The sequence below is a fragment of the Cibotium barometz genome, chromosome 6 (assembly GCF_041138505.1).
Source record: "Cibotium barometz isolate CiBa-2024 chromosome 6, ASM4113850v1, whole genome shotgun sequence".
NCBI classification, from domain to species: Eukaryota; Viridiplantae; Streptophyta; class Polypodiopsida; order Cyatheales; family Cibotiaceae; genus Cibotium; species Cibotium barometz.
Window position 1 is genome coordinate 20765844 of NC_141051.1, and position 24951 is coordinate 20790794.

General features: G+C 44.9%; 1 protein-coding gene across 5 annotated transcripts in view; it reads left to right on the forward strand.

Annotated features, from left to right (window-relative positions):
• Positions 1 to 24951, forward strand: part of LOC147637511 (putative serine/threonine-protein kinase SIS8) — a 64444-nt gene that overhangs the window by 510 nt on the left and 38983 nt on the right. For 3 of the 5 annotated variants that reach the window (XR_015266047.1, XR_015266048.1, XM_086799295.1), the window contains exons 2-4: positions 86 to 1224; positions 1451 to 1859; positions 1973 to 2546. Coding sequence is in view for 2 of the 5 variants with exons in the window: in XM_086799295.1 (XP_086655421.1) it covers positions 1040 to 1224; positions 1451 to 1859; positions 1973 to 2546 (1168 nt within the window). In the remaining 3 variants the exon portion in view is untranslated. The remainder of the gene's footprint in view (positions 1 to 85; positions 1225 to 1450; positions 1860 to 1972; positions 2547 to 24951) is intronic. The other 2 variants (XR_015266049.1, XM_086799296.1) reach the window with 1 other exon arrangement.

Here is a 24951-nt window from a genome sequence, read left to right on the forward strand (position 1 = left end):
TTTCTAGTTCTAGCTTTTGCATCTTAGCCCACTGTGTGAAGGTTAAGCTCTTCCTGTTGACAATCAGAATTGCCATTTTTGTTAGGGTTTTTGGACACCCGAATCGTAATCGCAAAGGCCAATCACAACCCAGTAGCTTATCAGAAACGCCACCATCGGAATTCATATTGGGTACTTCGTCTAGTGATGGTAAGTCATAACCCTTTGAGTTCATCCACAGATTTGCCATTTTGGGTTTATGATGCGACCTTGCTCATAGGCCACTCTGCCAATGATTACGCCTGCTTAAAGTGAAATTGGCCACTCCGCCAATGATAACTCGTAGGCCACTCCGGCAATGATAACTCCTGCTTAAAGAGAAATTGTCCACTACCAGCGAAATTTGCCATTTCGAGAAGGTTTTTGATGTGTTTTAAGACAATATTGGCAATGATAACCTACTGTATTACAACAGAGTCGCCATTTTGAGAAGGGTTTTGCTGTGTACTCCAACACCCAGCTCAATGATAACCCATTCTGTTAAATATAAACTCATCATTTGGACAACATGTTTGCCATTTTGGAACGGATTTTGATTTGATCAAGTGCATATCCCCTCTCTTGTGGGCTGAGAAGCCATCAAAATGGCGGAGGCAGAGCAATCTAGCTCTCTACCATCATCAGAAGAGCCATGTATGTCTGCGGCAGCCTCTTCCTCTACCAACAGCCCATGCCTCGAAAGCAACAGCACTTCTCAAGTCGACATCTCTCACTTGCTTCTCAAGAAGATCAAAGAGCTGGAGGAGAGCCAAACCAAGCTTCAAGAAGAGTTGTCTAAACTGATTCAGATGCATGAAACACCGTTGCGACAAGACGACAACCATCTGACCACATCCCCGGGTGGCTTGTGTCCACTTTGTAAGTGCTGCTGCTACTCCCACTCATCTTTTGAACAGGTGCGTGATCAATCACATGGAGCACAAGAAATTTATCAAGACATGCCCTTTGCTAATGAATATCAAAAGATCCAGTTTTCAACACAAGAGGAAGACAGTTGCTCATGTATTCACAAGAACCAATCTCATCCCAACTGGAATTTCCACCAGGCTTCGTCATCTGCAGCTCTTTTAGCTCAGGTAGAAGATCCTTGCAAGGAGATCTTCCAGCTAGACACTTCGTGAACATTCTTCAATCAATGGGACAGGCGGTTTACATCTTTCGGCCAACTGGAGAGGTGACTTACTGGTACAGACCTCTGGCATTGTCTTGTTAAAAGGAACTTTAAGTAATGGCTGTATGCTTGTGAAGTCAAAGACAAATATTCTTTGCTATTTGTGCACCCCATGCTTGCACAGAATCACTTCATGGCAGCTGATTTTCACCATTTCATTAAGTATTATGTTTGAAATCCATTTTTTTAAACCATGTTAAGAATTTTGTTACTAGAAGTGACTAAGGTTTGTTTTCCCAGGAATCGATCTGCTGAAGATCTATATGGTTGGAAAGCTTCAGAGGCAATAGGTCAGAACATTCTAGATCTTGTCGTTGATGATGCTAGATATGATATGGCAGCACAGCTTGTGAGCCAACTTGGCCGGGGAGAGTCATGGTCGGGACAATTTCCGCTGAAGAAAAAAACCGGGGAAGTCTTTGTTGCAATGATGACAGATACTCCACTATATGAGGGAGATCAATTTGTTGGTATCATTGGGGTCTCAAGTGATACCCGCCCTTTCAAACAGTCTGGTTTGCAAGATAACAGCTCCTCACATTCGTGGGAACCTCCTCGCATCTTAAATGGAATACGTGGACTTCCCAAGCTTAAGATGGATAGGCAACAGCCACTTGCCATGCCGTTCAAGAATACTGTCTCCAAAGTGGTTAGCACCAGACTTCCGACCACCAACATGAGCTTATCTTTTTTAAACCTTGGAGGAGGGCAAGGTATTTCCATGTATGATTACTTGGGTCTGATTTTGGTTCTCTCTTGTAGGCCTCCAAGGTTTTATCACGTTTGAGGATAGCAGACAATGGGGAAGCAGGTCCTGGTGAGGATGGTGGATCTGATCATGGAGGTTCAGATGATCACAACCGGCAAGAGGGCAACCATCAAGTGGTTTCACCGGGCACAGAACAGGAAGGTTTCTTACCTGTGAATCTAGAAGAAAATGCAACCAAAACAGAGACTCAGAGAGAACTTGTAGAACCAGACGGGAAGGGATTAAGTGGGCGGGCAGCAGTTTTGAGTTCCAAGGCAGAAGCGTGGATGCCAAAAAATCTGAAGAAAAAGTTCCGTACCTCCTTCCCTTGGACAACCTTAGATCAAAGCAACAAAGATCGGAGTAGTCCCCCAAAAGCTGGACTGGTTGGTTTAGGAGATCAAGATGGGATCAGCGTTTTACCAGCCAATCCAGGCTCGCTCACTTCTGGTCAAAATGGTAGCATTAGTAGCAACAGCAATTCTAGCGTAAATGGCAGCTCGCATTTATCAATGGAAACGGAGTCTGAGCTAGAAGATTGTGAAATAGCGTGGAGTAATCTGACTTTGCACGAACAAATTGGAGAAGGTATTTGTGAATTCAAAATTTTTATTGTTTTTGGCTGCTTGTATGTATTGAAGCGTATGGAGCAATGAGTTTTCTGCCTTAAGTGTATACTTGACTTTGTGAATGTTGGAGGCTATGCATTTGTCGATTCCTAAGGGGTTATGGGCCATGGCCGTTGATATCAATTTGATTTACCTCACGTCTTGCTTAGTTCAGCCCATATCATGGTGCACGGACACATAGTGGATAATTCATTCACATACATGAGCTCCGTTATTCAGATGCACGTGTCATGCTAAGACTACTATTTAAGGTTAGGGTTTAGCAGCAGGATCAGTCCCATGTTGGAAGTCCTTATTTTTTAAGGGACAAAAGGTGATGATTGTGAGGTTGTGACACAATATATGCCATGCATGGACCTTTAACCATGATGAAGAGATGAGAGCTTTGTTTGATCTTCTTTTGAAGTCACGTTCTTTGTCGTGGCACCATAGGTAGGTGAAAAATCACATTTTTAGGGGTCCAACTTGTTGTATGGAGCTTGACCAAGCTGGCTAGCAGTTGGAGGCTGGTTTGGGCCTCCCTTCCGCCTTCGTTGAGTGTTCAGCCCCGAGGATCCAGGGGTCAGTAGAAGGGATTTCTAACGGGCAACGTTCATCAAGCGTTTGTCCTCCTACTAAGAAAGAAATTGGATGGGAGAGAAGGTCAGTGTTTAGATCGCTAAAGTTGGAGAATAAGTGCGGATTTTGAAACCTTGAAAGTTGTATTCATGGTGGAAACCGCTCATAGTGGAGCAAAGTGGAGTCATGATTGAATAATATTGGCCAAAATGAAGGAGAAAGTGTACGTGAATTCATAACTTGCACGAAACATCTGAATTTGAGGTGTGAAGACCGAGAACTGCTCAGTGATGAAGAATTGTTGTCCCGATTTCATATGGATTACGTAATCTTGGGCTTCATGATCATGTGATTGCTAGTGGATTACAAAACTTTGGATGCTTGTTGTCATCTAGCCATTAGATTGGATGATAACATGAAAGATAAGACTGAGAAGGATTCAACAATGAATACTCTCTTGTTGTTTCCCTAAACTACCCAAGCCACTAACCCAGCTGCCAAAGAACCACCAATTGCTGAGAGGTTTCTTGATGAGCTTAGTGTAGCATTGTTGGAAAAATTAGGACTAAAACTAGAAATTGGAGCAGCTCGCTGTAATGGGGTTGAGTGTGTTACTTGGAATGAATTAGTGGTAAACAAGATTAAACACTAATCATGGTGTCAAAGTCATGCGGTAGTAGCATGCACACCACCCTAGGGCATTGAGCAACGTCGGTAGCTGGGCTCCCATCTCCTAGCTGTTGCTTCCCCCAAAAAACCGGGCTGGAGGAGATATCTATGACAAGGTGCCACCACACCCTATATATGGCTCTTCGACTTCCCATGCTCTTGCATATGGGATAATCCACCACAACTTCTAGTCATGCGATAACCCGAGAGTAGCTATGAGAATTGCCACCTCCCACATCCTCCTTCAATTCGAGCACCTCGATCAAACAGAGGTTAAGACCACCTAGGACCACAACAGGCCGAGCTCTGATACCATGCTAAAGTCACGCAGTAGTAGCATGCACACCACCCTAGGGCACTGAGCAACGTCAGTGGCTGGGCTTCCATCTCCTAGCTATTGCTTCCCCCCAAAAACATGGCCGGAGGAGATATCTATGACAAGGTGCCACCACACCCGATATATGGCTCTTCGACTTCCCATGCTCTTGCATATGGGATAATCCATCAAAACTTCTAGTCATGCAACCCGAGAGTAGCTACAGAATTTCTACCTCCAACACACGGCACAACCACAAACAACTGAAATAAACTGTACACCACACTAGGGCTTGAATGTTGGACCGATCCTCCTCCTCAAGGTATTTTATTACCAAAAGGAGTTTGCTCCAAGTACAAGGTCACTGGTGCCTGGGAATCCTCACCATTCTGCACCTAATTCTCCAAGCACATGTAACGAATACAATCAAATGGTCGCCTTTGGATCCAACCGCTCTATGTAAGGATTCCAAAGAAAGCCTTCCTGGACTTTTCTGCTTTGCGTAAGAGTCTAAGAACAATCCGTTCCCTGAATTCCTTTGCCATGCGTAAGGATTCCAAGGAGTTGTATCTTGAACTCTTCTGCCATGCGTAAGAGTTCCCAAGGTCCAGCAATGCACACTGAATGTGGATTCTTCAGAAGCCTTCTCAATATCTCTTCACACACACGCAAGTATTTGGGCCAACTCGAGGAAGCCTACATATTTTCACAAATCTTGATGCTCCTGTAGAATGGTTTCTCACAACCCCCAAGCCAAAAGAAGATGCTGTATAGAGAAGGTGTGTAGCAATAACCTTCTTCACACCCAATATGATGCCCACAAACCTGTCCGTATAGGGATGATGTCAGGGCACAACAGCCGTACAGTAGATGATGTCAGAAGGGTTCTGGCCATATTGTAATTATGCGAACAAGCTGTCCATACAGCAGTAGACCGCAGCTGTACTGTAGTGATGACATCAGCAATCAGCAGCAGGTGTACAATGTTGATGACATCAGCAAATTCGCAATCCTTACAAAGATGATGCCAACCTGCCTCTGTTTGACAGTAGCCGCATGCAGGTTTGTCTGTAAAGATGATGGCAATGATAATGACGATGATAATGTTGACGATGGCATGTAACTTCCGGAGGGGCCCGGGGGTTTCACAAAACACTTGTCCATTAATGAAATTAAACACTGAAATTGGCCACATCCTTAAACATACACCACTTAATCCACAGAGCTGTAAAAGAGAGATGTGGACAACTAACATCGCATAGTGGCCGGAATGGGCCAAACAAACCACCCCCCCCCCCCCCCCCCCCCCCCCGCCGGGAATTTTTTATTACCCAAGGAGAATAATATCATGTACAAGCTTTGACAGCCTTACTCTCCCCACGGGAGATGCCGGATTATCCATATACCAATGCCCCAACGCGAGACAACCATAAAATTCAGCTGGTACATAGGCTGTAGAAAAGCTGAGCCAACAATATAATCCATATACCTCTGTGTGGGTACTGATTCTTCCCCATCACCACGGGTCTTCAAGATGCCATATGTGAGAAAAACTCAGCTGAAGCAAATAATATACCATATACATCACCATGAACAAGTTGGGCAGCACCATGGGCAACCAAAACAGGTCAGGGCAGCACCAATAGAGTTGGTACAACAGCTACAGAATCTGAAACAGTTCCACTCAGCCGGTACAATGGCTGGTACAGAATCTGAAAACAGCAGGTACAAAATCTGAAAATAGCAAGTACAATCCTCCACTCAGCTGGTACAAGAGGTACAATGGTTGGTACAATAGCTTGCATTCTTGTCTACCATGAAGAGGCTACAAAAATAGAGAAACCATCTGGAGAGGGGAGTGAAGTAGTGTAGAGACTCTCCATTAGGCGACGTAGACAAGAATGCAAGCAGGCCAACATGGTAGAAGAGAGCTTGCAGCAAGAGAGCCTACTCTTAATGAGAAGAGAGGGCTCCAATTTATAGATTTGGGCCTCCCATGACCTAAAATGGCAAGAGAAGGCTATAATGACAAGTGGAGAGCCACACAATAGCTGAAGTGACAAGTGTGAGGCCACTTGTCTCACTTTGATCCACTTTCTTGCCACATGCCCCAATCTAAGAGATGGGTCCTCCCGTAATCTTTACCTCTAAAAATATCCCAACTGGTAGACCTTTTGCCAAATGTGCTTGGACATGCCCTCCCATTTGCTCGATTCCAGACGTAATGACGCGAATGGAATTTCCATCCGAGTCGGGCCAAAAATAGTAACTCTCCTCTTCTTTGAAAAAAAAATAGTGACCTCCTAGATTTTAGGAGTATGATTCTTTGTATTCCATGATAATCCCCCATCTCCAAAGCTTGTACTTTCCAATATTTAGATGTCATGGAGTCCACGAGACCCCTTTCATATTGGGAAATGTCCAGGCTGGTGACATGGCACCAGTCCATATAGGTTTGCGATGGAGAGAGAGAGAGTCACCTTCTGATATGTGCGTAGTAAACTTCCATACCACCTTTATATATGGTTAGGCTTGCTTTTCCATGCTTTTATCAAAAGCCTTGATAAATTTTTAATTATTTTCTTTTCTCCTCCACTCATGAAGCTCAGGCTTAATAGCGAGGTGCTCACATATATAATCATGGCCTTTGGCTTGTCCAGGGTGCCCACACGTCAGTGTGTTTGAAAGCCTATACTCACGAGCCCTTTTTATTTGTTGTCCAGCCTTCTTTTTTATATAATGTGGACCTGCACATAACAGTCCAAGCATCCCCTTCCATGGACACACATACAAAATACCAAGAATTGTCCAAGCAACAAAACAATGTCATACAAGTAATCAAACACGCATATGAATGCATTAAGCACATGTAAACTTGGAGAAGATTTGGATACCTAAAAGGGTATAGAAAATTAAGGCACCAACTGCAGGAACACCGAAGGTCCAGAAGTCTAAATACTTTGAGAAATTAGAGATTTGTGACACTCCCAATAACTGTTGTGCCAATCTCTCGGAGCATGTCATCCTTCCATATCTGCATCTCTTTTTTCATTTCCGTGTGCGCACGTGCCTTACATGTACGCGTAGTTGGGTGGGAAGATAAGGAAAATCCCCAAGAGGATGCAAAAGCTCTTGCAACAAAAATTGGAGCCACTGATGTACCCATTATTGGAGCATGGCGAGTAGGCAGAGATGAAATTAGGGCGAAGATATTGATCATCAGGTGGAGAAGAAGAAGGCCTTCCTCTCCAAAAGGATGGCCCTTAAGGGGGAAAAGATTTATTTGGATGAGGACCTTACACTAGCACAGATAGCACACCGGAAGGAACACATGCCACGTCTGCTTGAGGCAAGGAAAGAGGGGAAATGGATGGTATACAGAGATGGCCGACTTCATTATGGAGAGGAGGCCCGGTTGACGGTGCGCGGCCTATGAGACCTTGCGATTCACGGTGTGGAATTGCAATGGAGCCCTTAGAACAGATGCAGGATACTTTCAGACATAGTGATATTGCAAGACCCATCAGTGCACAAACAAGAGGCTTCATGACGTGCGGGGTTATAGATGGGAATCAGTGTTCCGCCCTCAGCCATGCACAGTGGGAGGCACGAGAGGATCTGGAGGAGTGGCAATACTTTTCAGGGAGGAGCTTCGTGACAAAATACATGTGGTACATAGAGATGCAGATGCGAGGTACATGTGGGTCCGAATATGCAGAGAGGAGCTTCGTGAGCTATATGTGGCGGTATGCTACTTTCTCCCAGCCCACTCTAGGTTTGCACCATCAGAAGAGTCGCCCTATACGCCACTATATGATGATATCATGAGGTTTGCCAGCATGGGAGACATATTACTATTGGGAGACTTTAATGCATGTACAGGCACAGAGCAGACAGAGCTGTATGATACTCAAGAGGATATGTATCGGGAGATCACGGCAGAGGATGTAGGGTTGCAGAGATCAGAACAGGATAAGGGGGAGATTACAGATTATGGCATGCATTTTCTCACACTCGGGAGTGCACATGGGTTGGTCATATACAATGGCCTAGCGAGATGGCAAGGATCAGATGCTCTCACACACTGGAACTCTAAAGGGGAGCGAGCATAGTGGACTACTTGATGGGATCTCCTTCATTGATACCTGATGTGCGGGGTTTCACGATTTCCAGTCGGCCCATTGGCATAGCAGCCGATCATGCATACCTGAGTTTCACACTAGTAGGTAGATCCCGAGAGATGGGCGAGCCACTCATCTACCTAGGTACCCGAGATATCAGTTTACACGTGAGACAATTGGAGTTTACCGAGATGTAGTATCTGATGGCTTGTTTGCTTTAGACCCGCATAGCCCTCTGGACGAGATTATGAGAGGACTAGAAGGTCACCAATGGAATCCTTTAGTACACTAAAGGATTCCATTAGTGTACTAATGGAATCCTTTAGTACACTAAAGGATTCCATTAGTGTACTAATGGAATCCTTTAGTTAACTCTGTTGTGTCACTCATCGAGGTTGTTTGTACAAATCCTATTAAACATGTGCACACATGTGATATGCAGCGGAAGTCTTTGTATTGGAAGATCCTGTCACACAAATGCTCACACCGTCTTCTGTATCCTGAGTTTCGTGAGTTTAGCAATCCATTTCAATACTTCAAACTTTAAAGAGTTGAGAGAGAGAGATATGAGAACTGTACACCAGATTGGGTCCTGAATTACCCACTGAAGGGCCCCTATCCCGATAACGAGATAGTATTTGCTTTATTTCTTTAGAGAGAATGACTGTGGACTGTAGATAAGCCAAACGCAAGATCTCGGAGGATCGGAGAGTGGCTGATCTGTACACTGCTGTAGAAACACCTCGATGACCTGATCTCGAGCCTATGCACTCTTCCCAAGGGCATGAGGAAGGGCTGTACACCTGAGGCTGAGAGAAGAAGAAGGTGGACTGTTCTACACTATGTTAGAATGCTGAAAACACTTATGAATGCTGTGTTACCTTCACCAGATGACTGCTGCATGTATGGATGATGCACAGAAGGCTGGAGACTGATGCAAACTGCAGATTCAGGGCTGGAAACTGCTGCAAACTGTTGATTCAGGGCTGGAAACTGCTGTGGACAGAAACGCAGACCTGTAGGGAACTGATGGACTGAAACGCATGAAGTACTGGTGTTGTTGGACAGAAAAACGCAAAGGATCTGATGCTGCTGGAAAACGCAGGCTGCTGGACAGAAACGTTGATGGACTGCTGCTGATTTCTGGCGTTGATCTGAGGTGGGGCTGTAGGCTGAATAAGGGACTGTGGTGGACTGAATCAAGGCTACTTTGGTGCTGAAAACAGGCTGATTGGAGGCTGATAGCAGGCGCCTAGGGCTGACTGAAGCAAGGGTTCTCAAGGCTGGAGAAGCAAGCTTATGAGCTCCAAGGGCTGGATTAGTCTAGGGCTGAAGGCAAGGATACTCCTGGGGCTGAGGAGGGGAGCTCTTAGCACAATGAAGACTGAATGAGAAACTAAGCTCTATGCAAGCCTATTTATACTAACTGGAGGTTGGTCATTTAATAAAGTTTATATTTATAAATGCCCAATAATGCAAATAATGCTAAATAAATACTATTAAATATGGAAAAAATACCAGATAAATCCTAGTAAATTCCCTAAGGCTTCTGGGATGTTCTAAATGATGCACAGGCATATGCATGCATATTATGCAGGATGCAGAGTGCTTTCTGATGCAAACCCTAAGGCTTCTACTGACTCTACATCAATGAATGATTCTCTCCAAGTGGGTTAAGGGACTTGACTGACTGACTGACCCCTAAGGCTGAGGAATGACCTACGTAGCTCGTGCCTGACTTATCTTGGACTGAGGATGTACAATGGGGTCACGGCGTACGACAAATATCATCCTATTGGGTTCTAAAACTGTACAACTGCTGCACTTCTGATGATGAGCCATCTTGTCACCATGCACTGAGTGCAGAGTGCATGTGACATTCCCTCCTGATTAGCTTGGCGGCAGGTTTATGGCTTCCAAGTAGTCCGCCAATAACTGGGGTACTCCTGGAAGAACTCCTGGTCGAGCCATATGGCTTCGTGGGTGCCTCGATCTTGGAATTTCGTATAGAATTGACGAATCCGTCGACCGGAACCATGCTTCCATCGATGAAGAAGGATCTGCTCAGGCTCAATAACTTCTGGCTCGTCTACCATGTCTGGCTGCTGTTCATCTGAAACATCAAACACTTATGGACCAACATATGGTTTTAGCCAAGAAACATGGAAAACATCATGCATTGTCCAACTGGCAGGCACCTTTAACTTCATTGAGACATCACTTATCTTCTTAACTATTGGAAAAGGGCCAAAACTACGGAATGAAAGCTTGGGACAACGTTTGCCCACTTGTTTCAATCTCTGCTTCATGATACGCAAATAGACCCAATCCCCTTCCTTGAAGTGGACATCTCGTCTAGACTTATTTGCCTGTCTGCTATATGCTTCCTGAGCTTTGGTCAAGTGGTCCTTGACTGACTCAATAATCTCAGAAAATGCTTCCGTGTTTTATTAGCCTCTAAAGATGGAGACACCATTCTCGTCAAAAGAGAAGAAAAACGGCGACCAAAGGCTGCTTCATATGGAGTCCGTCCGACATTGGATGAATGAGTGTCGTTCAAGATAGCTTGGACCAATGGAAGATAGTGCTCCCATTTGGGATTGCTGGTCATGACAGTATAACTTGAGGACATCAAAGGCCAACTCGTTATAAATTTCTATCTGGCCATCTGTCTGGGGATGGAATGCACTAGACAACTGCAACTTAGTTCCAAAGTTTTCAAATAATGCCCTCCAGAAATGCGAGGTAAACTTGGAATCTCTATTTGATGTTATGGTGCTAGGCAAACCACAAATTGGATACCAATGCTTGAGAAACAGACGGGCTACGTCCTCGGCTGTGGCAGTATGCTTGCATGGGATGAGCATGTAGAATTTACTAAAGCGATCCACAATGAAAAAACACTGAGTGTTACGGGATCCAGTGGATGCTGGTAAAGGCCCTACAAAGTCCATAGATATGTCGATGAAAGGTCCGTCTTGGGGATAGGCAAAGGTTGAAGTAAACCTCCCTTCTTTGTATGGGGAACCTTGACTTTTTGACAAATCTTACAGGCTTGTACATGTGCATAGACATCACGCCTCATCTTTGGCAATAAAAGGACCGTTCTAATTTCTCGAGGGTACTGTTGATACCCCTATGTCCTCCAACTAAGGAGTCATGGGCATCGTGGAGAAGAGCGGAACGCTTTTCCCGAGTAACACAGAGACGGTTCTTGTAGAACAACCAACCGTTCTGTACTGAATAGTGGCCAGGCTCAGAAGTGAGGGCCAAACTATACTGAGTACCAAACTCAGGGGAGTTGACATATTGGTCTTTCATACTATCCAAGTCCTTCCCCGTGATTTCGAGAATGGTAGCTTCTTGGACTGCCTGGATATGCTGGACTTTCGACTGAGAGCATCTGCTACTGGGTTATGCTTACCAGGGATGTATTCAATCATACCTCCAAACTGTTGGAAGATTTGACTCCACCTGGCCTGTCGATCACTCCACTGGGCACTTGGCATAGTCTGAAGCCACTTAAGGGCTTGGTGGTCTGTTTTCACTGTGAAAGCTTGTCCATAAAGAAAAGGCTTCCAATGTTTGAGCACTGTGATCACACCCAAAAGCTCTTTGTCATATACCGAATAATTCTTTTTGGCGACATCCAACTTTCTGCTGTAATATGCCACGGGTCTATTGTCCTGCTGGAGGACTGCACCTATGGCTACATTGCTGGCATCGGTGATGACCTCGAAAGGTTCGTCCCATGATGCTAACTTTAATACAGGTGCTTCTGAGGCAGCTTTCTGGAGTGCACGGAATGCATCAAGTGCCTTACCTGTAACTGAGACTTTCTGCTTGCGAGTCTTCACCCCCTTGAACAAGTTGGTAAGAGGTGCTGCAAGGTTGGAAAACTGATGGACATGTGTGCTATAGGCCTGACAAAGACCTACGAATGAACGGATTTCTTGGGCGGTCTTAGGAATGTCCCAATCTAAGATCTCTTGAACCTTTGATGGGTCCAGTCGAATCCCATCGGAACCGATGATGTAGCCCAAATACTGAACTTCCTTAACACCAAAGATAGACTTTTTGGCATTTACGTAGAGCTGATTATCCCGCAAAAGTTGCAAGACTTTCTCCACATCTTTCTCATGCTGCTCCGCAGTGGCTGAGAAGACTAGTATGTCATCAAGGAATATGAAAACACACTTCCCAATGTGGAATGCGAAAATCCTAGACATCATCTTATTGAACGTTGCGGGTGCATTTGTAAGCCCAAAAGGCATGACTACGAACTCGTAGTGACCACGCTTTGTCCGGAAAGCTGTTTTTGGAATGTCGGCTTCAAAAATGCGGACCTGATGGTAACCACTCTTGAGGTCGATCCATAGTGAAAAACTTAGCACCGTCTAAACGCTCCAAAATGTACTCTATCCTGGGCATAGGAAACTTATTCTTGATAGTGAGTTTATTTAATGCCGTGTAGTCTACACAAAGGCGTGCAGACTTGTCCTTCTTTTGGACAAATAGGATAGGTGCAGCAAATGGGGAGGAAGAAGGCCGAATGAATCCGGCTCGGAGAAGCTTAGATAACTGCTTTTCTAACTCGCCCTCTAAAGTCTTGGAAAGACGATAGGGAAACCTGCTAGGAGGATCTGATCTAGGGACCAAATCAATGTGATGGTCCTCAAGGCGAGAGGGTGGGAGACTGGGCGGGAGATCGTCCCTAAGCATAATGTCCTGGTGTCTAGATAGGAGGTATGCTAACTGAGGGACTGTGCTACTAATGAGGGAGGGGCTGTTTGAGCACGAACATAAAGGAGTGCTCCTTCTGCTCCCTTACGGATAGCTCGTCTGGCCTGGAGATGTGAAATCAATGGGATGCCAAGAATGCTTCTATCCCCGCGAATCACGACAGGCTCAGGAAAACCTTTACAAATAGTAAAAGTGTCCTGCCCCCAATTGGGAATAGGCTCATACTGACGGAACCACTGAATTCCTAAGATCATGTCACACCCCAACAAAGGTGAGACGATGAAATCTCGTTGAAATGAGGCCTTCTGAACTTCAAAGGCAAATTGCTGTGCCTGCTGGGAAATGTGGGTGCGAAGACCAGGTGTAAACCCGTCCACATCCAGATGATATGGGACTAATGTGCAGTTCAATTTATTAGCCAACTGGGGAGAGATGGCATCTTCAGAACTACCCATATCGAAAAGGACTACAAACTGTCGGCCCTGGGCAGAGCCATAAGCTCGGATGAGGCTCTTCTAAGCAGCATCGCTCTCACCCTCCTGCTTAGCATCAAATACCACGGATGGCATTGGATGCATGGAAGGTAAAAGTTGAACTGCATTTGAGGTAGTAGGCGGGGTTGGAGGAGTTGGGGAGGCTGTGGCAACTGTGGCAGAAGGAGCTTTGGCGGCTTGTGCCGCTTGCCATTTGTGGCAATCCTTCTTACCATGCCCTATAATATGACAGAAAAAACATCTATTTTCTGACTGGTACTTCCTTTGCTCCTCTGGAGGAAGATAACCTCCAGTAATGCCTGCTTTAGCCTTTTCATCAGGGGTTTTCTTAGGTTCTTTATCCTTCTTACTCCCTGAACTGGAGCTATACTGCTGTCCTTCTTAGCATCTTTAGAAGATGCGTTACCTTTCCCTGTCTGTGCAACTGATTGTTGCTGCTGGGGTTTGGTACTGGACTGAGATGCCTGCTTGGGCTTGCCCCCGTTAAGCTTCATTTCTTCATTCTGAGCGAGAGTCAGAGCCCGGTCATATGTACTTGGTTCAAAGTTACGAACTGTGAACCGAATGTTAGTCCAATCCACGAATGAATTGCTCCATCTTGGCCTGCTCAGATAACCCTAAAACTGCTGTGCTAAAGTAATAACCTTACCGGAAAACTAAAGCACTGGGGATCCGTTCTGTCTGAGTCCATAGAACTCGTCTTTCAGACCGGTCATGTACTGGGGCGGGAGAAATCTGGTCTTCAGGTCATGGACAAAGATGTCCCAGTCAAAGGCTGTGACACCTGTGGCCTGGGCTGTATGAATACTAGACCAATGCTGCCACCAAGTGACTGCCTCACCAGTGAGATGGGGAGCCGCTAAGTGGACTTTGTCTTGTGGGTCTGTGATCCTAGCTAATGGAAAATGAGCATTAAACTGATGAACAAATTGATTAACTGATGAATGATCACACTTACTATCATACTTACTGAAATTTGGTTGACTGCGAATAATGGTGGTTGATGCTGCTGCGGGCTGCTGGCTGGTGACACCTATGACTGGGGAGACTGAGGAGAGCTGCTGATACCTCAAGTGTATGGCCTCCTTTTCCCGTTGGTGTTCGAGTAACATACGTTCTCGATCAAGCTCACGTTGGTGTTCCCGAGCGGCGAGTTCAGCCTGACGCCGGTCTTCGTCGATCCTGCGTTGGGCTTCCTCATAGTCCCGTCTTTCTTCTTTTTCTCTTCTCTTTCGGGCCTCGTCCTCTCTCCTTTGTTGTTCCATCTGAAAGAAGAGGGAGATGTAGTCGTGTGCTGCTGGAGGTGTAGAAGGACGTGCTGCTGCTGCCTCCAAGAGTTGGAGGAAGAGCTATGGTGTCTGCTGTAGGCGGAAGAACGAGGTCTCCTTCGGGGGAGACGTCTTCCGGCTGATGAGTACTCTCTCCTGTAGACATGATGCTGAAGTCGGTGGTCGTGCCGGAACGCAATCGAACCATCCAAGGATGCCCCCACGCTAGGATACGGTGTGCGTGGACAATCTGAATCTGATACCAATGTGATATGCAGCGGAAGTCTTTGTATTGGAAGATCCTGTCACACAAATGCTCACACCGTCTTCTGTATCCTGAGTTTCGTGAGTTTAGCAATCCATTTCAATACTTCAAACTTTAAAGAGTTGAGAGAGGGAGATATGAGAACTGTACACCAGATTGGGTCCCGAATTACCCATTGAAGGGCCCCCTATCCCGATAACGAGATAGTATTTGCTTTATTTCTTTAGAGAGAATGACTGTGGACTGTAGATAAGCCAAACGCAAGATCTCGGAGGATCGGAGAGTGGCTGATCTGTACACTGCTGTAGAAACACCTCGATGACCTGATCTCGAGCCTATGCACTCTTCCCAAGGGCATGAGGAAGGGCTGTACACCTGAGGCTGAGAGAAGAAGAAGGTGGACTGTTCTACACTATGTTAGAATGCTGAAAACACTTATGAATGCTGTGTTACCTTCACCAGATGACTGCTGCATGTATGGATGATGCACAGAAGGCTGGAGACTGATGCAAACTGCAGATTCAGGGCTGGAAACTGCTGCAAACTGTTGATTCAGGGCTGGAAACTGCTGTGGACAGAAACGCAGACCTGTAGGGAACTGATGGACTGAAACGCATGAAGTACTGGTGCTGTTGGACAGAAAAACGCAAAGGATCTGATGCTGCTGGAAAACGCAGGCTGCTGGACAGAAACGCTGATGGACTGCTGCTGATTTCTGGCATTGATCTGAGGTGGGGCTGTAGGCTGAATAAGGGACTGTGGTGGACTGAATCAAGGCTGCTTTGGTGCTGAAAACAGGCTGATTGGAGGCTGATAGCAGGCGCCTAGGGCTGACTGAAGCAAGGGTTCTCAAGGTTGGAGAAGCAAGCTTATGAGCTCCAAGGGCTGGATTAGTCTAGGGCTGAAGGCAAGGATACTCCTGGGGCTGAGGAGGGGAGCTCTTAGCACAATGAAGACTAAATGAGAAACTAAGCTCTATGCAAGCCTATTTATACTAACTGGAGGTTGGTCATTTAATAAAGTTTATATTTATAAATGCCCAATAATGCAAATAATGCTAAATAAATACTATTAAATATGGAAAAAATACCAGATAAATCCTAGTAAATTCCCTAAGGCTTCTGGGATGTTCTAAATGATGCACAGGCATATGCATGCATATTATGCAAGATGCAGAGTGCTTTCTGATGCAAACCCTAAGGCTTCTACTGACTCTACATGCATGAATGATTCTCTCCAAGTGGGTCAAGGGAGTTGACTGACTGACTGACCCGCTAAGGCTGAGGAATGACCTACGTAGCTCGTTCCTGACTTATCTTGGACTGAGGATGTACAATGGGGTCACGGCGTACGACAAATATCATCCTATTGGGTTCTAAAACTGTACAACTGCTGCACTTCTGATGATGAGCCATCTTGTCACCATGCACTCTGCACTCTGCACTGAGTGCAGAGTGCATGTGACAACACATCTGAACTCCATCAAGGGGTTCTCGAGATGGAATGATCTTCCCTTCCTTTCTATGTTTTGTTGGACAAGTTCAAATCAAAGCGTCAGCTATGCTACCAAGAGGTAGAGACAGAGGAGCACTACATTTGCCAATGTACAGTCTATTATGAGATCCGAGGGAGATATCACTGCCTCTTCCGAGAGGGTTTTGGGCCGTTACGCAGGTTCATGGAGTTTGAGGATCAGAGATGAGTGGGATTGTTCCTACCAGACACCGAGAGACCCTCTTGGCAGACAGGAGATCGAGCCATTATGTACCTAGACAGAGGATCCTGACAGATTTCTTCGGCACCAGCACTAGCACCACAACCCAGCCCACACACCTCCTGATACCTCTTCCATTGGGCCATCGGGGCACCGGCCACGCTCCCAGGGAGTCACCACTGATAGAGCAGTCATCTTATGTGGTGCTCGTCGGCCACGCCCACTAGGATCCCGACCACGACATCCTCACCATCGCCAGATCAGAGCCATTATTGCTCGGCATTGAAGGCGCCTACCTCGCTTCTACGACCTCTCCATTCTAGACAGCCCCATGGCGGAGATATTTGATCTGAGGAGAGGGCAACACTTCAACTGATCAGCATACATGGATCTACTTGATATACATTTTCCAGTATTTTCTACTCAGTATCATCTTTGAGTCTTACTTACAGTTCTTATAACTGTAAGACAATGAGTTTATTGTACTTTTTAGTTTCATTTAGTTGTTCTCTTTGATGAGACACCAACTTCAGATGTACTCTGAGTTTTGGTCTCATAGGCCATTATGGCCTCGTAGAGACGTTAATATATCATTTCATTTCATTTCTCTCTCTCTCTCTCTCTCTCTCTCTCTCTCTCTATACAATCCATAGCCATGGAGCTTTACGATTCTCCATAGCTGTGTCTCCATCAACAACTGCTTCTACCAACAATTGGTATCAGAGCCATCAACAATTGCTGTTGATGCTGGTTGCCATCCCAAAGTGCTAATCATTATCGTGTAGCTGTGGAGAAGAACGTGGTTGTGGTCATGGGGAGAAGACAGCAGCAGCCTGTGCGTTCCTTGTAGCCCGTTGGAGAGAAGACAACTGTAGCCTGTGTGTACCCTGCAGCTCGTTGGCAAACGTCGAACAGAGCTAGCGCGTAACGTTGCAGCCCTGCAGATGATTTTGTTCTGCTTGCACAGAAGAAGGCACCTTGTTTAATCTCTTATCTCCGTATGCTAGTCTCGTGTGCCACACTTGTAGCCCCCTGGTCTTGCATAGCCCGGTGCTTCACAAAGTGTCACGCCTCTGCCTTGTAGCCGCCTCTACTTTTCACGTCGCCACCTGTATGAGCACTGACTTCATCCGCTGCCTCTCCTATGCCACATCATTAGTGTTGCATCGTCCGCATGTGCCCACCAACACCTTGCTCATCATTAGCCTATTGATCTTTAGCAGGTGTGTGCTCAACCACCTCCAGCAGGTCTGCACAGTGCAGGTCATATAAAAATAATTTGGGCCTTTTTTATTCTATGCTGAAAATTGAAAAATTAAAGCAACAAAAATTTAGGGCTTTCTTCAAAATCATCTTTCCTGCATCAAATTGAAGTCTCTTCAATCCCGAAAATTTGGGGCTTTCCTGTAATTAGTAAAAATAAAAAAAATTGAAGTCCTTGAATATACTAGAATTTGGGGCATTTCAAAATTAGAGCATAAATCCTCTAATTAAACCTTCTACACGGCAAGAAATTTAAGTCTTCACGGGTCCTCTGCCCTAGCCCTCGGGCTTAAAATGATCGGCCAAGCGATCATTCCTTGGCAATGCTGTCGGAAACAACATCTTCATCGACACACTACCTACTGTGAAAATATTTGTCTTTATATGTGTTTGAGTTGGGTTCTCTGCCCGGCATGTCCCCCAAAATTTGAAGAAAAATCTTGAGTGTGTGTGTGTTTTTTCCCCCCCCCCCAGAAAGAGACTTCTATTAAGTATGAGAAAAACATACAACAATCACAGCTATAAGCCGGAAAAGAATAAAATCACCCCAATATGTAAGGTGATTTCAACCACTGAGGAGCATCATGATGCCATGTAAGACCTGTGGTACCAAAGGAAAAGAAGATGCCATGGTCCCATTCCTGCATAAATATCACACGCTTCGCCTGCGCAGAACGAGAGGGCCCCTGAATGCGAGTCCAAGTAGCCATAAGAGTATGGATGATATCACCCCATATAGTACTAATGCACGGAGACCCAAAAATCTGGACACCCTCAATAGCCTCTGTGCATCTAGCTCTCCAGATTCGCCATGCTGTAATACTGGCAATAATCCCCAACTGGTGTCAATCCTCTGTCTAGGGGGTGTATAATCATTGAGTGTGTGTTTTTCCCGCCTAAATGTTTGTATTCCCTTGTGCTATAAAAGGCTTCGTAAATTCCTAAATCACCCTGTTTTGTGTCAGAGGGAGTAGTCTAGAAGGGTTGAGGAATCTTATGTATGGTCAGGCTCCATTTACAGTCTTGACTGTGATCTGTTGTATCACGTCAGGTATGGCCAATGTGATCTTTTGCATCATGTGGTGCTACTGAGCCCAAATCACCATAAGTATGAATGCCACTTCATAAGATATCACCTTCGCTTCGAAGGAGGGTTTGTTGGGAAATCGGAGCTTCATGTGTGTGTGTGTGTGTACACTCTCTTATAGAGAGTTAAGTGTATGTGTGTGTGTGTCTGCATGTGAATCGCCTCTTAGGGTGGATAAGCATGCATTAAATAAGGTCAAATGGTTTGGTATTGGGAAAGGCCTTTATATACATGGGCTTGTACTTCATTTTATATCAATCAATCTCATCATCATTTGAGTTGTGCAAATTCTCTCTCTAGCATTATTTTACCTCTCTCTCTCTCTCTCTCTTCCCCCTATGCAATCCATAGCCATGGAGCTTTATGATCCTCCATAGCTGTGTCTCCATCACTAGCTGTTTCTACCAACACATACATGCTCCATTTTCAATAGCCTTAAAGCCTTCCTATCAGTGCTTGTTTCCATAAAAGTTCCATTTTTGGTGATGACGTGAATGTGTCGAGTGATTTTTTGTCCCAAATCAGCAACGCCAAGGACTTTATGTAAGCCATTATGATGGATTGTACTATTTGTAGCCTGACATGCAAAGGCCATGTAGAAAAGTGCTAGTAATCAACCTTTTGTTTGACTTTTGTTTGCACCCATGCAACTTCTTCTTCGAAAGATATGTTCCAACCCAAAGGATATCCCAAATGCCTAGTGATTTGGTCTGGGGGTATTATATCTCTTTACTAGAGTATACTATGCTAGGTCATAGCGGGCATATTCTCTAAGTCATGCAATGATTCTGTACACCTCTTGATACACATCATATGATAGGTTGGATCTATTGACTATGCACAATCATTTACATGGCAGCCTTGCATTGTGCATAGCTATGTCAAAATGCATACCCACCCATAATAGATAATGATCCAATAATTGTGATGCATAATCCACCCATACCTTCGCAGGGCTCGGATCTCCATTGTGCACATTTAACGTATAGCATCTGTGTCAAGCCTCGCTTGATACTCTAATCTAGCATTATGCTGAAATGTGAATCCTCTTTTGTTCGAACAATTCACATTCCACATATCCATTGCTATAGTGTCTAATAAATATCTACCAAGCTACTTTTTTTGCTACAATCATGTGTGAATCCCCAGATGTGTTAGCTTGCACTGATGGAGAGATATTGAAGTCTCCTAACCTAAATGCATTGGTCAACCACGGATAGAGAGCGAGTCTTCTCCAGAGCTCTGCCCTTCTAGCTGACGCTGTCGGTGCATATACACGCAAATTCGTGCATTTCCTCATTTAGTATACATTGCAACACAATGTATCTACCAAGAGGATCATTATAGGCGATCACTGGCCTCAAAGTTGTTTGTATCATTATGCATGTGCTTGAGTAATCAACAGTTCCCGCATAAAATATACTAAAATCTCTTTAAGTAGCCTACGTTTCCAATAAAAGCATGTTGATTATGTTCCTTTTCAAGAAAACCACGTCCGGATTTGCCGAAGCAACATCCTAGAGAAACCTCCATTTATTTGGATCAGACAAACCTTGTACATTATATTTTACATATTTACATGGTGTTGTGTCCATCATGCAACTGGCATATTATTTGCTAATACCATCTCTTTGTGTAGCTCTCCATGCATTTGTTGCAAGTATTCCATCCCTCCCTCCATTGCATTCAACCAATTCATGGATGTACATGTGGCTGATTCGCCCGAGGTGGAGGCCATAGATGTTTTATCCTAGTGCCTCACAATGAGTGGCTATTTTTCGAGCAATCCAACCATCCACATCTTTTCTTTGGTTGATTTGTCTGTTTTGCACATTCCTTTTATTTTGTGCTTGCTGCACTGCTTTCCCTTTATTTTGTGTCATACTTTGTTTCACATTTGCATTCACCGCATGTACCATTGGTATTTGTTTTGGTAGTTTTGATTGTTTCTGCACTAGTGGAGGAGGAATTGAGTCCTCATGGGGTTGCAATTTCAGTATCGGGCATTCCAATTCAAAATGCCCAAACTTGTGACATTTAAAGCACAACCCAACAAAAGGAGACTGGTTTAATTCATATGGCTTTTCCCCCATGGGAACATTAGCAATCTTGACTTCAATGCTTTCGGGTGTTGGCACATCAATGCTTTTCCCCCATGGGAACATTAGCAATCTTGACTTCAATGCGTTCGGGTGTTGGCACATCGATATCCCAAAAAACACAGAATTTGTTTCTATTGCCCATGATTTTGGGTGCACACACTACTTTTCCCAATGTCTAAGCTATCTGTGGCAGTGCATCCTCTAGATCAACGGGGAAATCCACCACCTCAACCCATACCGGGCATTGATGTTGTAGTAGCCCTTGATAGTTAGCAAGAGGCACCCATGGCGGCACATGCACCATTTGCCTTGCGTAAAAGAGAGGTGCAATCTCAAACAACTTTTCCTTTGGTTGCAGTGAGTTAAGTAGGATTTTTGAGAATCCCCTTGCTCCATAGTAAACTCTGTCCACACATTTTTAAGCAAGAGATTGTTGACCCATTGATGAATATCCTTGTTGAGGGCATATGTCCTGAGAAAACAATATTGGAGCCTACTATGAAAATTTTCTCACGTTAGGCATTATAGTTTCTCTCTGCACTATCACTTTCATAGATGGGTTTGCCTTATAGGTTAGCTCTTTATAGCGGCAATTATCACTATATAAGTGATGCCTTGGTGGTCAACAAGGCCACATTGCTAGAGGCTGTCCTAGATCGAGAGGCCACGCTAGGAGGCGGCATGGTCCTACCTAGCAGATGCCTCCTGCAGCTACCTAGACCCCAGTTACCCTTGTGCCTCAGCAGACCACACAGTGTTGGTTTGTGGTTAGAGATAGTAGGCACCCTTGGACCCTTGTACCTGTCCCTTTACGCGCACCCTTAAGAGGAGCACCCCAACCCTTGTGCAACTCTTGCCTCACAGGATGTGGATCCTTCTTTTTTGGAGGATGAAGCTCTGCAGGCACAATATTTGGATCCCTTGCAGGAGGATGCAGCATTACAGTTATAGGATGATTGCACCCTCGAGGATGATGTTGCGCAGTCGCATTGTCATGGTACCTCTCCAATCTTGAGGACTAGCCTTGGCTTTTCCTTGGAGTGGGAATGAGAGGTAAGGTTTTCATTGTTAGATTATCCCTCCCTTACCTATGCGAGACATACCTCTGTCTCTAAAGGGGTCCTTTGTCAACCACGAGATCTGGTCGTTCCTACTCCGAGTCCTTATGAGGATTGTCTCATGGAACATTCAAGGTCTTGGGGGTTTTTTTTTGCGTTGGCGGAAACAGATTGTCAAAACTCTGCTTCACAGTGCATTAACAGGTGGACCTATGGATGTATTGCTCTTGCAAGAGCATAAATTGGATGCTAGCTAGTGTGGGAGATCGGGCAAGCTTCTCTCAGGACACACCTTTTGGTATCCAGCCATTGGTACCAAAGGTGTGTTTGTATTTCTGTTTCAGTTTTGCCTTGCATCATTGGACATGGTGTCATTTTACCTGTGAGAGCACAGTGGATCCGTCTTATGCAGGGTGTTACATGCATTTGTAACATGCAACGGAAGTATTCGTAATTGAGGATCCTATCACACAAATGCTCACATCGTCTTTTGTATCCTGAGTCTCACGAGTTTAGCAATCCACTTTAAGACTTCAAACTTTAAGAGATTTGAGAGAGAGAGGGATGGAAACTGTACACCATATGGGGTCCCGAATTACCCATTGAAGGGCCCCCTATCCCGTTACCGGAATAGTATTTGCTTTATTTCTTTGAAGAGATTGATAGTGGATTGACGATAAGCCAAACACAAGATCTAGGAAGACCAAGAGTCGGGCTGAACCGTACACGGCTGTAGAAGCACCAATGATGACCAATCTCGAGCCTATGCACTCTTCCCAATGGATGTAGGAAGGCTGCAAATTTGAGGCTGAGAGAAGGGGCTGATTGGGACTGTTCTAGACTATGTATGAATGCTGAAAATGAGTATGAATGTTGGTTGAGTTTTACCTTCACCAAGTGGCTGTAGCAAAACGATGCATATGAGGGTGCTGAAAACTGTATGGATGCTGAAAACGCAAGAGGATCTGTAGGTTGAATGCTGTAGATGATGCGTTTTACTGAATGAAGGCTGAATTGCTCAAGCGTTGATGCTCCTAGATGATGATGAGGAAAACGCTGAAGGCTGATGTGCTGAATTCTGCAATCCCTTTATGCTCCTTGTGCTGAAGGTTCTAGGTGATGAGGTCTTCAATGCTGATTATGATCTGAATGAATAATGGATGCTATTTATATGGACATGGGGTGCTGGTCGGTTGGCTACAGGGCTGGCCGAAATATATAAATGATGTAAAAAATGCCCAATAAATGCTGAAAAATATGGGAATAATACTAATGACTGCTACATGATATCTGAAGGCTTCTGCAATGGTCTAGATGCCCTACATGCATATGGAATGAATGGTATGCATAAATGCACACATGTCCTGATGCAAACTCTAAGGCTTTTACTGACTCTACATGCATGAATGCATCTCTTCAAGTGGGTTAAGGGACTTGGACTGACTGACTATTTAAGGCTGAGAATGACCTACGTAGCTCGTACTTGACTTATCTTGGATTGAGGATTACAATGGGGTCACGACGTACGGCAATTATCATCCTAAAAAGGTACTAATAAAGTACAATGTTGCACTGATGATGATGAGCCATCTTGTCACCATGCACTACAGTGCAGAGTGCATGTGACAGCATTGGTATTCTTAATCTCTATGCTCCTAACCATAGAGGTGAGAGGATTGTCTTTTGGAAATCTCTCACTACGTTTATGTCTCATGCTGACCATTGGATTCTTGGTGGGGATTTTAGCATGGTTGAGATGCCAATGGATAAAATAGGTGGACATGAGGGCTTGGTGCATCCTCTTGAGAGAGCGTCTTGGAAGAGGTTTATACTCTCCATTCATGGCAGATATTGTTGGCATGAGGATGACATTCTAAGGAGACCATCCACTCTTCTTTATTCATGGTCTAACAGGAGAAAGGATGCAGGATGTATTCATGCACGGTTAGACCGGTTTTATGTGGATGATTGGGTGCTTGACAGAGAGTGCCATACTTTTATTACTGCAGGCACTTCGAAATTGGATCATTGCCCAGTGGTTTTATGCATTAGAGGTCCGAGTCGCCATGGATTAGCACCTCACGTACGCATTCCTGTTCATTTGTTCTCATATATAGAGCTATCATGTCAGATGCTTGATATTTAGAGATCTCATGATTTCTCGCAGGTCTCGCAAAGCTTGGCCTTTGCTCTCTGTGATATTAGTGACTTTTATCACACGTGTGCCCTTTCTAAGAGGCAAGAGGCCTTGGACTTAGAAAGGGCTATTAGATGTAGACTTGCTGCCTTAGAGAGAGAGCACGAGAAACATCATCATGCTCACTGGGTTGCAGGCTCTTTATACACTGTTAGGGAAAAGCTTCATCACTCTCTTGAGCAGCGTGCGGAGTACCGCTACCATGCCCAGGAATGCTTTTGGATTCAGATGGGTGGCAAATGCAACAAATACTTCTTTGCTACTCACGGCCCATCTCATGCCAGAGATAGATTCTTGGTCGACAGCTTCGTGGGAAAACCCACCGCCTTCTTGCCCATGCCTAACAACATATGCTCCAAATTTTGGCTCCAAAACTGGCTCTTTACAGGAAAGAGCCCTGGGATCAGCATGCATATGTGCATACACATGACATCTCCCTTTGCTAAACTTGATGGCGAGATTCCAATCTCTATTCTTTGATGACTGTCATCATTCCATTGTCTATTCAC